A 15683-nucleotide genomic window follows, 5' to 3' on the forward strand; every position below is an offset into this window, starting at 1 on the left:
ACCCGGGTGTGGCCGTGCATGGGGGAATCTAAATGAGCGGCGTGGGAGTAATGCCACTGAAACGGTGCAGATGATGAGGCAGCAAAAAAAAAAAAAAAAAAAAAAAGACGACTAGAGACTGAGACAGAGGGGGTGAAAGAGAGTAGGACCGACAGACAGCCTCACAAGGGAAATAATCAGAGGCAGTGTTTGTAAAGGTCGTCTGTCTTGTTGCCATGTTCGTCAATTTCAACAGCTGCGTCATGGCACTTTGTCTTGCAGGAGTGAGATAGATCCCTGTGTGAATGAGTCAGAGAGAGAGAGAGCGAGAGAGTAAGGGGGAGATAGTGACAAAAGGGAGAGAATCTTTGCTCATCAGTGTGTGTGCACATCAGGGTTAAAATGTGTGTGAAAGTGGGAGCAAGTTTTTTTTTTTTTTTTAATAGCGTGTATGTGTATGTGTGTGAGTATGGGTGGGTGTATTTGTGGGGGTTGGTGGGGGACTGCGTGTACAAAAGTGTTTGTGCGGGTGGATGGGTAGGGAAATGACCGCATGCACTCAAAACAAGTTTCACGCATGATTGTGACTGTGTACACATGCGTTTGTGTGTGTGTGTGTGTGTGTGTACGCGGCACAGTATGATACACACCATCAGTATGCCTGCGCATACATCCCCCCCCCCTCCCCCCTGTTGCACACACACGCCAACCTCATCCCCACCACACGTGTTTACAGCAAATTTGAACCAAATGTCTCTACCAAAGCACCTGAAGGATGAGATAAACCGGTCCGTTAACGATGGTGGTGTTGTTCATTATCACACAGAATTTTTTTGTTTCGCGCCACCCTCTTCCCTCTCTTCTTATTCTTCGTCGGTACGCTATCACTGACATCCATTGCTGCCTCTCGTGAGTCGCGTTTCTGAGTTCATCTGGTTGAAGGTCTGCAGCATGTCCTGCTGAACCCGCTCGGTGAGGGCTGAAACGTCCTCCTGGGTCAGTCCTGAGGTGGGGACTCTGGGCAGGCACGTCACCACCAGCTTGCCTGTGCAGTGAGGAAGAGTTGTTAGTTTGTTGTTTGTTGTTGTTGTTGTTGTTTTGTGTGTGCCAGGTTAAAGGTGCGTTTACACTCGCACACAAAGGTAAGTAGCAATCATACATACGCTCACACACATAAGTATGCGCATTCGTTCTTGTATATATACAAGAAAACGTACATCTGTTCACATTCACACATATGCTTGCACCGCACCTGTTCACACACACATATATGCATACACACACACACACATCAATTCACATACACATGTATGCACGCATGGCATCCTTACACACACACACACACACACATGCACACGCACTGCATGCATTCACACATACACACAAACTCATGTACACTCTCCCTTTGGATGAGCTGACTGAGAACAGAGGTCTAAAGAAACAGCATACTTTGTTTTTTGTTGTTGTTTTTTTAAGTCCACCCCAAGAACACAACACAAGGCAACGAAATACTTACTCCCGGAAAACTTGTGGAAAGAATGCCCATCTGATAGCTAGACAATTATCACTTTCTTCACTACACAGACTGACAGTGTACTTCACTTCAAAGCAGCAGCACAGAAAAGCACACACCAGGAAAAAATTAGATCTTGAGAAACTGTTGTGGACAACAACAAAAATACACAGACAAATAAAAGGATAATACTCAACCTTTCCAAAATAGAGAAATATGTACTTTTTTTTTTTTTTTTTTTTTTATAAAGAGGAAATATGCAGAATTTACGAGAAAAAAAAGGTTCCCTCAGAACAGACTAATTAAAATATGATTCTATATTCATCATACAGGCAACGATCAAATAAACTAGTACAAAGTGAACAGCACTTTGATTCCATGAAGCCTGATCTGCTGCTCTTGTATTGCAGTGTGCGAGCTTTGTTTTCCATGTCAGATGGATGTGTGTTTGTACTGTAGCGCTAATTTACATTTCATACTAAAGTAGCGTAAAGAAAGCTGGAAATTATGCAAGTGTAGCATTCTGCTGCCATCCACTCCCCAACACCACCTCTTGAAAAATCTCCACATATTTTAACTCACCGAGCCCTGCACCCGAGCATTGCTCTGGCGTCAAAATTTGTCTCACTAAATACACATAAACCGCAAGGGAAGGGAACAAACATCAACAGTAATTTCTGATGTGTCCACACAAACTTTGGAGGAAAAAACAGAATATTTTCAGTGTTTTCCTCACATCAATAATGGCACGGAAGCCTGCCAAAACTGCAAACTCCTCAGGGTTGAACAGGTTAATCCTAGCACTTCCTCACTCACATGCCACTGGACACTAGATCAGTTCAGTTCAGTTACTCAAGGAGGCGTCACTGCATTCAGACAAATCCATATACGCTATACCACATCTGCTAAGCAGATGCCTGACCAGCAGCATCACCCAACGCATTTAGTCAGGCCTTGGCATAAACGGCAAAGAAAGGGAACTATTTTCTACACATATCAGGATGTGTCCATATGTGATTTGAAGGAAAAACAGTATAACATCACACACAATTTCTGCGTTTTTTCCACATCAATAAGGCACAGAAGCCTGCTAAAGCTGAACATTTTTCCACATCAATAAGGCACAGAAGCCTGCTAAAGCTGAAAATTTTTTCCACATCAATAAGGCACAGAATCCTGCTAAAGCTGAAAACTTCCCAGGGATGAATGAATTAATCCTAGCACTTCCTCAGTCACATGCTGCTGGACACTAGCTTTCCAGCCCACCCACCTGTGTCAAATCGCTTCTCTTTTTTGCTGTAGAATTCGTTGTAGGAAGAGAACACCACCGGCACCACAGGCACCTGGAAAAAAAAAGATACAAACAGGTCAAACCTTTCACTCATATGCACCCGGGAAAAATATACAAATAAGTCGAACCATAAAGTCATGTGTGTGGCACAACAGGTGCAACAGCCGAGAGGATGGAGCGCTGGACTTCTAAGGCCTTGGGTTTGAATACCTGAAGTGTGTGGTGGGTTAAGGGTGGAGACTTTAACCATCCCAAAACCCAAGATGTGCAGACCTGCTTGTGCCTAAACAACCTTCATGCCTATTTGCAAGCAGAACATAACAAATACGCATGTTAAAGACCCTGTAATCCATGTCAGTGCTTGGTGCGTTATGGCAACATGAACATACCAAGCATGAACACCCACCGAAAACAGAGTATGGCTGTACAAGAATTTTTATGGGTGGGTAAAAATGGTCGCACAAGTAAAAACCCATTTACAGAACAGTGAAAGTGGAAACTGCTGCCAACAAACAAGAAGAAGAAAAAGAATGTGTCTGGTACAGCAAACACATCAGCTGGCAAGATCAATTAAAAAACACCAAATTTTAAGAGGTCTCAGGCTAGCACTGTGAAGCAGTTATCCTGTCTTGCAGGCATGTTTGTTGAGGGGGGGTGGGGTGGGGGGATGGGAGGGGTGGGGGGCAGAGAATGCCGCAGGGGAATGGAAGGCTTCAAAAGCAACAAAAATACACATGTAATAATATACACATGCATATGCAAACACGTGACTGAAAGGCCTGGGGGAATGACACAGCAAACGAATGAGCGCCTAAAGGTAGGTGTCACTGTCAGTCAGCTCTAACCAGGTAGGCAGCCTGTTGTGCAAATCACTGTGTTTGTAAAGCACTTAAAATTTGATCCTGATTCAGTGATTGCTGATGGGCACTATATTAGCACAAGAAGAAGATAAAACAAAGAAGGAAACAAAGAGACGCAGTACAGGTAAAGTGTGGCCCACACAGCCTACCTGGGCCTTCACAGCCAGGTGAAAGGCGCCCTTTTTGAAAGCCTTCATGCCGCCGTCTCGATTCCTGGTGCCCTCTGGGAATATGAAGATCTTGATCTGAAATGCAGACGACTGTAAAATTACACGGATACTTAACATGTACACATCTATCTTGATCTGAAATACACACTTAGTTGTATCATTATACCGATTCGCAACACAAATACCGATCTGAAATACCTGTATCATCATATGGATATGTAACATAAATGGACATGCAACATAATCATATGGATATGTAACATAATATAGCTATCTTGATCTAAAATACAGACACTTGTATCATTGTACAGAAATACAACAGACAATACATTTTTACACATACTTTATTATTTATCATGAGGACTCGACGAAACAAAGAATCAAGCCTGAACACTGTTACCATTATTGTTATTTTCTCAACATAGTGATTTGGCAGGGAATCATGGTGAAATCTGTGAAATCAAAAAAAAGAGGACAAAAAATGATTGCGGTTGCCATGTTTGTGATCATTTGAGTCACTGATGGGTACACTGTCATGTTTGTGGTAAAATATCCGAGTCACAAATGGTTACAAATAATGATAATGGGCCATTGAAGTTGAGCCCTGATGAAGTAGCAGCTGTACTTGATGATGTGACATCCAGTCTGTGCAGCAGTTTGTCTCCACACAAATTCCACAACATTACAGTGTTCTACTAAACTGAGCATTACATGGCTTTTGTTTCCACAGTTTGGATGGCTTTTGTTTCCACAGTTTGGATGGCTTTTGTTTCCACAGTTTGGTTGGTAACAGTCCCTTTCACACTGATGTGAGATGATGTGCTCACTCATCATGTTTGCATTTATCTACACTGCAACACAAGCCGTTTTGTGTGCCAGATCACTTGTGTGTCTTGTAGTTGTAAGCGTTTTCTTTCAACTGGATCCATGTTTTTCAATCTGACCAGGTGGCACACAGAAACACACAACTGCAGTGTATTGTATTGTATTGTATTGTATTGTATTGTATTGTATTGTATTGTATTGTATTGTATTGTATTGTACTGTATTATTCTTTTTGTCACAACAGATTTCTCTGTGCGATATTCAAGCTGCTCTCCCCAGGGAGAGTGCATCGCTACACTGAGAGCGCCACCCATTTTTTTGTATTTTTTTCCTGCCTGCAGTTGTTGGTTTTTTTTAATATATTTGTTTTCCTATCAAAGTGGATTTTTCTACAGAATTTTGCCATGGACAACCCTTTTGTAGCAGCGGGTTCCTTTACGTGCGCTAAGTGCATGCTCCACATGGGACCTCGGTTTATCATCTCGTCAGATGAGATGGAATGAGATGAGTCATCTGAATGACTAGCATCCAGACCACCACCCAAGGTCTAGTGGAGGGGGATAAAATACTGGCGACTGTCAATCTTTCAACACAATTTCTCAAACTGAAATCCAATTCCATTTTCGTTCTCAACCATTTCCATTTGTTTCTCAAACTATTCTCAGGATTTTCCGTCAAAAGTTCACTGTCAAGCTTCGTCAAAAACTTCACGATGCTGGATGTCACTGTCACAATATACGACCAGGAGAATGCACTTTCAATAGCAAAATCAGCAGAGAGTGGGTCAACACGATTATCTCCCATGGTTTTCAATACATGGTGACAAGTGCGTGTATATAACACATTTGGTTAAATAAAATTGAATGAAAGTATTTCTTTTACTGTAATTTTTGGCCTTTAAGGTGCTACTTAAAATTTTTTTTTTTACTAAAATCTCTTATCTGACCCCTGTGTCCCATTGGCTGTAGGTGTCCTATCTTTGTCTGAAAACCAAATTCTTACGACCGAGGGGGGCCATCTGACATAATAAACTCAGTATGAATGTATGAAAACATCACTGATCACAATAAACGCTCATGATCACACTGAATTAGTGAATAGCAACATTTCAGTCTTACCACTGTTTGATTCAACATGGTTCATGTTCAGCATCAGATGAAATTGAAACCAAATTGCATACTACACAAAATTTCAACTAAACATAATCGCAGATTGCCCTTAGGCCATGAAAAATGACCAGTGTCTGAACTGGGGATAAATTAATGGTGTGAAAGTAGAGAAATCAGAAGTGAACTCATCATTTTTCGAAAGCAGAACTTAAGTGTAATAAATGTAAGTGTATGTGTAACAAGAAAGAAAGCAGTAGATAACAGAGTAGACAAACCGGGTAACAGAGCCAAAAACAAGTCAGATTCCAATCCACTTTTCCAAAGATGACATCACTACTCGAAAAACAGCATCCGCTGTTAGCAAAGACAAAATGGAGGACTTTCACTTTACGGAAGAAGCGACTTTTCAGACGTGAGAAGAGATCAAAATTAATTTCTTCTTTAAATTCAGGGGTGTGCCTTATGTTCTGCAGCGCCAAAAATTACAGTACTTTTTTGTTTGTTTGAAGTTTCACCACAGACAAAATAATGTCACTAAATAATAATCCGACAGAGAAATCGAAGACAGGAACAGGCTACAAAACTTAATGCATGTTGGAAAATATAAACAACAAAAACAAAAAAAAACAAGCACTGACCTTTTTCTGCCTTATAGCAGCAGCAGCACCATCCATGGTGTCGAAAGCGCGGTCCCTGTTACCACGGTCAACAAATACGGTGCCAGCCATGGTTGCTGCCAACCCAAAGGGCACCATGTATTGTAGAGACCGCTTGGCCAATGCTGTGCAGCGTGACGGCCATATCTCCATCATCCCTGCGGTGGTGGTCAGATCACAGACAGTAAGTCAATTTAAGAAAAAAAATCTAGTATTAGCATAAATAATAGTCTTATTAAAAATATTCTTGAGCAACACACAGGGCAACCCATGCTATGCAATGAATATATTGTTTAGAGGCTTTGTGTCCAACAGTGGAACACCAAAGTAATGTTTATTGTGCAGAGGCTGTGTCTCCAACAGTGGGAAAGTCAAACAATGTCCAATGTACAGAGGCTTTGTTTCCAACAGTGGAACACCAAAGCAATGTCTATTGTACAGAGGCTTTGTTTCCAACAGTGGAACACCAAAGCAATGTCTATTGTACAGAGGCTTTGTTTCCAACAGAGGAACACCAAAGCAATGTCTATTGTACAGAGGCTTTGTTTGTGTCCAACAGTGGAAAACCAAACTGTCCAAAGCAATGTCTACTGAACAGAGGCTTTGTGTCCAACAATGGAAAAGCCAAGCCATACATATTGTACAGAGGCTTTCTAGCCAACTATGGAAAAGCAAAGCAAGCATCAGTCTCACTAGTCTACCTACTGCTACAATCTCTATGCCAACCAATGTCTATTGTACGTGTACAGACTTTGTGTCCAAGAATGGAAAACCAAAGCAATGTATATATTATACAGAGGGTTTGTGTCCAAAAATGGAAAACCAAAGCAATGTAATTTATGTATTGTACACAGGCTTTCTGTCCAACAGCAGAAAAGCAAGGCAAACAGTCGCTCCTATTTACTACACTCCCCATGTTGCCCAATGCATATAAAATAGTACACAGGCTTTCTGAACAACAATGGAAAAGACAACAATGACTACTGCACACAGGCAAACAATGGAAAAGCAAAGCAACAACTACAGTACACAGGCTTTCCGTCCAACAAGGGAAAAGCAAAGCAACCATTATTGTACACAGGCTTTCTGGCCAATGGAAAAGCCAACAGATGACCATCGTACAGGGGATTTCTGTCTAACAGTGGAAAAGCCAAGTAATGTCTATTGTATAGGGGCTTTCTGTCAAACAACGGAAAAGCCAAGCAATGTCTTTTGTAACTGTATAGGCTTTCCGGTCATCAGTAGAGAAGCAAGGCAAGCGGCAGTTCCTACTTCTTCGTTCCCCATTTTGCCCAATGCATATCACGATGTTGTAGTTGTACACTGGCTTTGTGGCCGACAAAGGAAAAGCTAAGTGGCATCTTTTGTACAGAGCAGTTCAGTTCAGTTCAGTTACTCAAGGTGGCGTCACTGCGTTTGGGCAAATCCATTCACACTACATCACATCTGCAAAGCAGTTGCCTGACCAGCAGCAGTATAACCCAACACGTTTAGTCACGCTTCCCACCTTCCGGGGGGGGGGGGGGGGGAAAGCAAAAACAAATAAATGCATACATCATCAAATCAATGAATAAATAATCAAACAAATAAATCAATTAAAAGTGAGCAGGCAGTTTCAGTTTCAGTAGCTCAAGGAGGCGTCACTGCGTTCGGACAAATCCATATATGCTACACCACATCTGTCAAGCAGATGCCTGACCAGCAGCGTAACCCAATGCGCTTAATCAGGCCTTGAGAAAAAAAAAGGGGGTGAATAAATAATAGATAAATAAAAACAAAAACAAAAAAAACTATTAATAATATGTATAAGGCGCAAAAACTTGATGAAGTCGACTATAAGCGTACATAAATAAATAAATAAATAGTAATTAAAAAAAAAAAAAAAGAGAAAAAAAAAAGCAGGTTTGATACGAGCAGACAGGTAATGAAATGAAATAACTATTGTACAGAGCAGCCAGCAGCCACGCACCCATGAAGTCGAGGGAGGACTGGTGGTTGGCCACCAGCACGTAGGGCTCATCCCCCAGCAGGTTCTCCTTGCCCCGCACCTCCATGTCGATGCCAAACAGGTGTCGCACCTCACTGCCAATCATCACCACGTAGCTGAAAAATCATCAGGTAAAATTTGTACTGTGTCGCTCCTTCTGCGCAACAGATTTCTCTGTGTGAAATTTGGCCTGCTCTCCCCAGAAAGAGTGGATCAATACAGTCCAGCACCGTCTTTTTTTGGAGGGGGGGTGGGGGGGGGGGAGGGGCGGATGGGGGGGTGGTGGTGGTGGGGGGTGGGGAGTAAGGGGAGGTAAGTGGGGGTGGGGGTGGGGGGGTAGGGTGGAGGGGTGGGGTGGGGGTCTAACTTTTTTCCTGGCTGCAAACTTTGCTTACATGTATTTTCCTTTCCTATTGGAGAGTAGATTTTTCTCCAGTATTTTGTAAATGACACCTCTTTTGTTCTTTTATGTGTGATAAATGCATGCTTCCTTTGTGACCTCTGTGATCTGCATGATATCAGGCATAAACACAAACATAACAATAACATATAATGATATATATAATACAAAGTTAGTTCCATGAAGATGTTATTCCAGTAACATATTATTATATTATTATACAACATTATTGTTATACAATTATTATACAACATATTATTATATTATTAATTATATCAACATGTTATTACTAGTAGTAGTAGTTCTTTTTTATATGTATTTATCTATTATTTATTTACTTTTTTTTTCTCAAGGCCTGACAAAGCGCGTTGGGTTGCGCTGCTGGTCAGGCATCTGCTTGGCAGATGTGGTGTAGCATAAATATATGGATTTGTCCGAACGCAGTGACGCCTCCTTGAGCTACTGAAACTGAAACTAAACTGTTATTCCAGGACCTATGTTATTCCAAGATGTTCCTCCAGTCATTGTTCTTTCAGTTCCTCATAGACTTACTGATGGAAAAGCTGAAAAATAGGGACCCCAACTGAGGCAGTGCGCAACATCCAGATGGTTATTTAAAGCGCTGGACATACAAACTGAGGGTCCTGGGTTCAGTTCCACTGTTGGAACCAACCTGGTGGATTTTTGGGGTGGGGATATTTTTTTTCCGGACCTCCCAGGTCAATGTTTGTCCGAATCAAAATACATTGTGTAAAGATCCCTGTAATCCATGTCAAGAGTTAGAATGGTTATGGAATGACAATACAAACCAGCATGCAGATCCCTGAAAACAGAGTATAGGTGCCTACATTACATGGCAAAGTTGAAGCAACTGAAAGTTGAAAAAAATTTGATAGATCTGCAGTACTGCTTCCTTATCACTAATATCAGAGTAAGGCATGTATCTAGTAAAACTAGTCATTTTAGAAAAGAAAACCAGAGTGAAAATTATTGGCTACACTGGCAGACCACATGATAAAACAGCCCATGAACAGTTAATATTACTTGTATTAATAAATGAATTGTAATATTCTACTGTTTTGCACTGTATAATTTTTGCTTTGTCCTGTTCTGTATTGCGACATGTTATTTCAGTCTTTTGCCTTCTACAGTTCTAGTTCTATGAATCTTTCCTTTCACAATATTTTAAAGCATTCACCTATTTAGTATTTGTTTATTTCATTTAATATCTCAAAATTTATAACTAGGATAGTCTCTGAAGGCCTGATCAATGCATTGAGTCATGCAAAGATCAGGCATCTGCTCTTATTTATTTATTTTATTTTACTTTTTATAGCAGATGACGTGTAGCGTATGTGTGTGTGTGTGTGTGTGTATATATATATATATATATTAATATATATATATATATATATATTATATTAAATATATATATATATATATATATATATATATATATATATATATATATATATATATATGGATCTGTCCGCATAGTCTGACACTTTGTTCTTGAAACTGAAAGACATGAGTCATGAGTGTACAGTATGTGAACCCTTGAAAAATCTGGTTTGAAGAAACTCTTAGTCTCAAAGATCTGTCACTGTGTCAGTGTAACACATTCTGGGTTATCAGCACATCTTTGCCAAGTATCACCAAGTATCAAAGTCGGTCACTGGGCTTTATCATGACTGGGAGTTAAACAAACACAAAACACACAAACCATTTTCGTGACCTTGTAGACTGAATCAAGGTGGAATCTTATCTATTCTGTCGGTAATCCTCAACCCAAATGAAAAAGGACAAAACTGTTCCCAGAATCAACAGTCAGCACTAACACTGCAATAACAATTTATTCAGTGTTGTTGTTATTATGCAACAGCTAAAGTAATACTAATAGTTAATACAGATTAACTAAAGATTGAGAGTGTTATATAATTATCATTTGGTAACTGGTTGCATGAATTATTGAAAACAAACCTTTTCCAGAAACGAATAAAGTTTATCAATTATGAAATAACATACTTGTAGTTGTATGGTACAAATATTATACAAGACATACAACTACAATACGTATAATGTATACTTATTAATAATTATTAGTTTTGAATACTATCTTACTCGGTCGTTGTTGCACATGCATAAAATACGTCAACCTTTGGATTCTTCTCAGTGTCAGACACTGGACGCTGGACTGATACAGTGATAGCTCTTGAAAATAACCAAAACATTTTCAATCAAATCGGCACCTCAACCAAAAGATTTTTTTGCCAAGTCAGACAAGGCAGTCAATGTTTATGACTGAGAGTGAGATGCTTTTAATTATCAACTTTGAAATGATTTTGAGCCAGTATCCCGTGGTTGTATTATGATCATAAAAGTATACAAATCTAGATCAGTAGATGCTAAGAAATAAACAGCAAAGTTTCACTTTCAGACTATTGGTATCAGTCTTCATTACAACTTTCTCAGTTTCTGGCTTCAATTGATCTAATAAATATGTATTTTAACTGATAATAACTCCACATAAAGAGCAATTTTCAGAAATCTTTTATTATAGGGTCATTTCCTTCTTTTTTTTCCAAATTTTATACTTATAGTTTGTTTATAAATTTTTAAAAAAAGTCTTTTAAATTGGTAGGCCTTGATAATGACAATAATGCAATATCATACTCAGACCTAACAGGCAGTGAGCTCCTGATGTTTACAATATATGTGTTATTCATTTAACCATTCTCACAAAATGTATTCTACTGTTAAGTTGTATTTAACTGTAACTCAACAAAATGCAACTGACAGTAGTGATGAAGTATATAAATCATACATTATTGATCAACACTGCCTAACAGGTGAAATTATAGGAAAAAGAGAGGGAAAATCCTGTTGTCTGTGCATAAAATCCCAAGGTGTTTGAAACTAAAGTAAATGTAAAACTTCATTATCCAAGAAAAGTTCAACAATCAATCAGGGGTTAAATGAAAGCATGTTTCAATTACTTATAAACCAAGAAAGAATACAGTAAATTGTTACACTCCACAAGAAACAATGATTGATTCCATAAAATAAAAATTTTAAAAATATATCCTCATTTATGCTGCGATTGTGAACCGATTGGTAGGAGGATGGAGTGGTTTAAATTAAAAATTTTATAATACTTATCAATTTTAACTTTTATCAAACAAAAACTTCGATTTAAAGTTCTTGATGAGATAAAGTTACCAAATTGGAACTGTTGCATTTTGAGAACAGAAAACTGGAAAGATCAACCGCGATTTATTGTCCACTGACTATATTCTAGACTTTTTAATCACATGTGTTACCACTGTATCAGTGTATGAATGCATGATCCCATTTAGATCCGCAAGTGTCGGTTGGACTCACCGATAATTTTCAACATCTCCTGGACGCCACAGGGACAGAATGATGACGAAAATGGCTGCCAAATTTACAACAGTATAGTATAGGCACATCTTTGCATAATATCTAAACGTGCTACTTAATTCATAAAGGAGCGGTAAAATCAACAGAACCGCGACCAGGTACCACTGAACATCCAGCGCCATGATTGTTTGTATGTGCACAGTACGAGATTGGGGGTCAAAGGTCTGCGTGTGTGTCTTTTCACACGAATTTGCTGAAGGGGGGTAAAGCTATCAGAAACTCGCCAACAGTTGTTCGTGGTGTTCTTCTTGTTCATTGTTGAGGGCCCACAATCATATGAATTGATTATTCTGGCACCTAAAACGGGGGCGCGGGGGGCGGGGGGGGACGCTACTACTATTGAAGAGCTTTCCCCCGGAGAGGAAACTGTTTGGCAGTACTGTTGGTAGACTGAGTAGTAAATGTAGGCATCAGTAGTAGTAAGCAGCAGCAGTTATGCAGTGGTTGTGATGTTGCTGTGGGTGCCGTGCATAATCCATGCATAGATATACGCATACTTGTATCGTGACTACTATTCACTGGCTGGTCAAGGCTGAGGGTGAGTAGAGGGTTGTGCTGTGAAGTATTCGATCACTTGCAATCACTGACACATCCACCTCCACACCCCCAAATAAACGGTTCTGAGAGCATCAAAACCGTTCCCCTTATATCGGGTATTCAAGTTTAGTTGTTTTTACTTTAATTTTGTTTAAACAAATATTCCTCTTTTTTTTTGCATTTTGCATACAAAAACAAAGAATGAAAGAGAAATTATTATTATAAAGCATCTCACAAATCCCCAAAGATTCTACATACATATATGCAGCGAGGGGTAGTCTTCAGCTGCTAAAATTGTCGCGGCATACAGTGCAACAGACTTCAAAGCAAGTTTTCAGTTTCAACTTGCAGTTCCCCAAACTGACACAATTAAAGACACGACACACAGACACGTACAGACACACACATATGACACAGACACACAGACATATGACACAGACACACAGACATATGACACAGACATATTACACACACACACACACACACACACACACACACACACACACAAACAAAAAAAAACCAAAAAAAAAACAACAACTTGACAACAACAACAACATCAACAACAAAAAACGCGTCGCTCACACACATACCCAAATCCCCTCCTGCTATATCCACCCGGCCCACCCCACAAGCACTTCAGTCTGCATCTTCAGCCAGATAGAGAATCGCTTCATTGCATGTGCCAGTGATGTGGATCGAGGTAAGGATCACTGTTCTAAAAATAGATGGACACTATTTGTAGATCAGTGGGGTGTGGCTATTTCGAAGAAAACAGCAAGGAATAGGAAAATTCACTTTGCTCAGATGCCTCAGTCACCAAACGTGAAGAACAGCTCCGTTTGGGGATACACTGCTTTGCAAAATTAACGGCGGGGGAAAAAAATCAGGAGAGAGTTTGAATATTTGTATTTGTATTTCTTTTTATCACATCAGATTCCTCTGTGTGAGATTCGGGTTGCTCTCCCCAGGGAGAGCGCGTCGCTACACTACAGCGCCACCCATTTTTTTGTATTTTTTCCTGCGTGTAGTTTGATTTGTTTTTCCTATCCAAGTGGATTTTTCAACAGAATTTTGCCAGGAACAACTCTTTTGTTGCCGTGGGTTCTTTTACGTGCGCGAAATGCATGCTGCACACGGGACCTCGGTTTATCGTCTCATCCGAATGACTAGCGTCCAGACCACCACTCAAGGTCTAGTGGAGGGGGAGAAAATATCGGCGGCTGAACCGTGATTCGAACCAGCGCACTCAGATTCTCTCGCTTCCAAGGCGGACGCGTAACCTCTAGGCCATCACTCCACTTATCGCGTACAAAGTCACAATAAACCTCCAGCCTGACAACAACAAAAAATATAATGAAATAAAACAGATAAATAAATGGACTTTGTTGAAGCAGTACGCGATACTTGCTGTCCAGTGGCTAGCACTACATACAGTACGTGCGCCTGCAAGACAACACCTCCATGACCTGAGTTCTCACTCACCGATCGAGGGTCTACGATCGAACCTCCTGCAAAAACAAACAAACAACAACACAAAGTGAAATAAGGAACCCAGATCGAGTGGCATGAGGCAGTGCGCGGCAACATCCAGATGCAATACTTTACATGGATGTAGACCTACTGCCCCGAGACATGCAGGCGTTTCAGGAAATTGAGGCGAGCTGACAAAGTTAACCTTGGCTGGAATCCGCGCAAAAATAACTGAATGAATTGTCTGCATCCGGGAAGATAGGATATGTTAGCAAAGGTATTAAAAAAAATGTACAACAACAAAAAAAAAAAAAAAAAAAAAAAAAAAAAAAACCACCAGGCACAAAGGCCGGTCATCACACCATCCGATCGCCTCACAGAAACGGTGATAGACTAAGATCGAGGGAGCGGGTTTCAGTTTCAGTTTCAGTAGCTCAAGGAGGCTTCACCGCGTTCGGACAAATCCATATACGCTACACCACATCTGCCAAGCAGATGCCTGACCAGCCGCAGCGTAACCCAACGCGCTTAGTCAGGCCTTGAGAGAAAAAAAAGAAGAAAAAAAAAGAACTACTACTACTAATAATAATATGTATAAGGCGCAAAAACTTGGTGAAGTCAACTATAAGCGTACAAAATAAAATAAAATCAAATCAATCAATCAATAATAATATAAAAGAGGGAGCGGGTGTAAGTCTGATCTGAAAAGGAAGAGCACGAGCCATTACAAAACCAACAACACGCAGATTATTATTGCCAGAATGGAGTTCAAGTTCTAGCTGGACCTTCAAAATAATACAGTACACTAAAGAATGTGACATGCGGTGGGGTTGCTGGAATTTTGTGCCGTGCGACCACAGTGACAAAACTGGTAATGTATGTGTGCATTATACGTACGTATACAGTAGTGTCTGTGTGTGCATGTCGCGGGAGCTGGTTTGTGTGGCGTCAGTGTGTGTGTGTGTGTGTGTGCGTTGTGGGAGGTGTACATTTACGACGGATGTTCACTAAAGATTTCCCCTGACTTAATTCCGGTTATTGTAGGAGTCTGAGATTGCACATGTATAACAATAGATATCTCTATAGCTCACGTGGTAATTTACATCTCTGAACTCGTGATAGTTCCTCTGTTATAGGTGGTATGGTGGAGCAAGTTGTGATAATGGAGCCAGTTGAATGCTGAGCGGTAATCAGTCAAGTTTCTGCACTTTGGAGAGGCCGCACACCAAGGAAGACAGTTGATGAGATGAAAGAGACTTATGGGAAGGATGCCCCATCGTATGACGTAGCAAAGCTTGGCATCGTCAGTTCAAGTGTGGTCGGACATCCGTTTGGAAACGGCTCCCTTTCCCGGACGACTGACACTATCCGGCCGGCAAGTAGTGGCCGCCATTTTGGAGGATAGTCGCCGCATAACCGTTCGCCACCTAGCCCAAGATGTCAAG

The 15683-nt window shown here is 40.5% G+C and overlaps 1 protein-coding gene across 1 annotated transcript; it reads right to left on the reverse strand.

The window, feature by feature from the left end:
• Positions 1-431: 431 nt before the first annotated feature.
• LOC143276166 (1-acyl-sn-glycerol-3-phosphate acyltransferase alpha-like) lies at positions 432-12355 on the reverse strand. The gene is made up of 6 exons (XM_076580590.1): positions 12172-12355; positions 8373-8506; positions 6386-6561; positions 3793-3888; positions 2763-2835; positions 432-1024 (listed from the first exon to the last, which is right to left on the reverse strand). The coding sequence occupies exons 1-6, from the start codon at positions 12351-12353 to the stop codon at positions 864-866; spliced, it is 822 nt and encodes a 273-aa protein (XP_076436705.1). The 5' UTR covers positions 12354-12355; the 3' UTR covers positions 432-863.
• Between the last annotated feature and the right edge of the window lie 3328 nt (positions 12356-15683).

Source organism: Babylonia areolata, chromosome 31, assembly GCF_041734735.1.
Source record: "Babylonia areolata isolate BAREFJ2019XMU chromosome 31, ASM4173473v1, whole genome shotgun sequence".
NCBI lineage: Eukaryota > Metazoa > Mollusca > Gastropoda > Neogastropoda > Buccinidae > Babylonia > Babylonia areolata.

Bases quoted from the DNA above. Each gene is read 5' to 3' on its own strand.
- LOC143276166 (XM_076580590.1), bottom strand. From the start codon at position 12,353: ATGGCGCTGGATGTTCAGTGGTACCTGGTCGCGGTTCTGTTGATTTTA. The intron at 6,562-8,372 runs GTGCGTGGCTGC...CCACCACCGCAG, and splicing joins GTCCTCCCTCGACTTCATGG to GGATGATGGAGATATGGCCG. The intron at 1,025-2,762 runs GTGGGTGGGCTG...CTCACTGCACAG, and splicing joins AGAGAAGCGATTTGACACAG to GCAAGCTGGTGGTGACGTGC.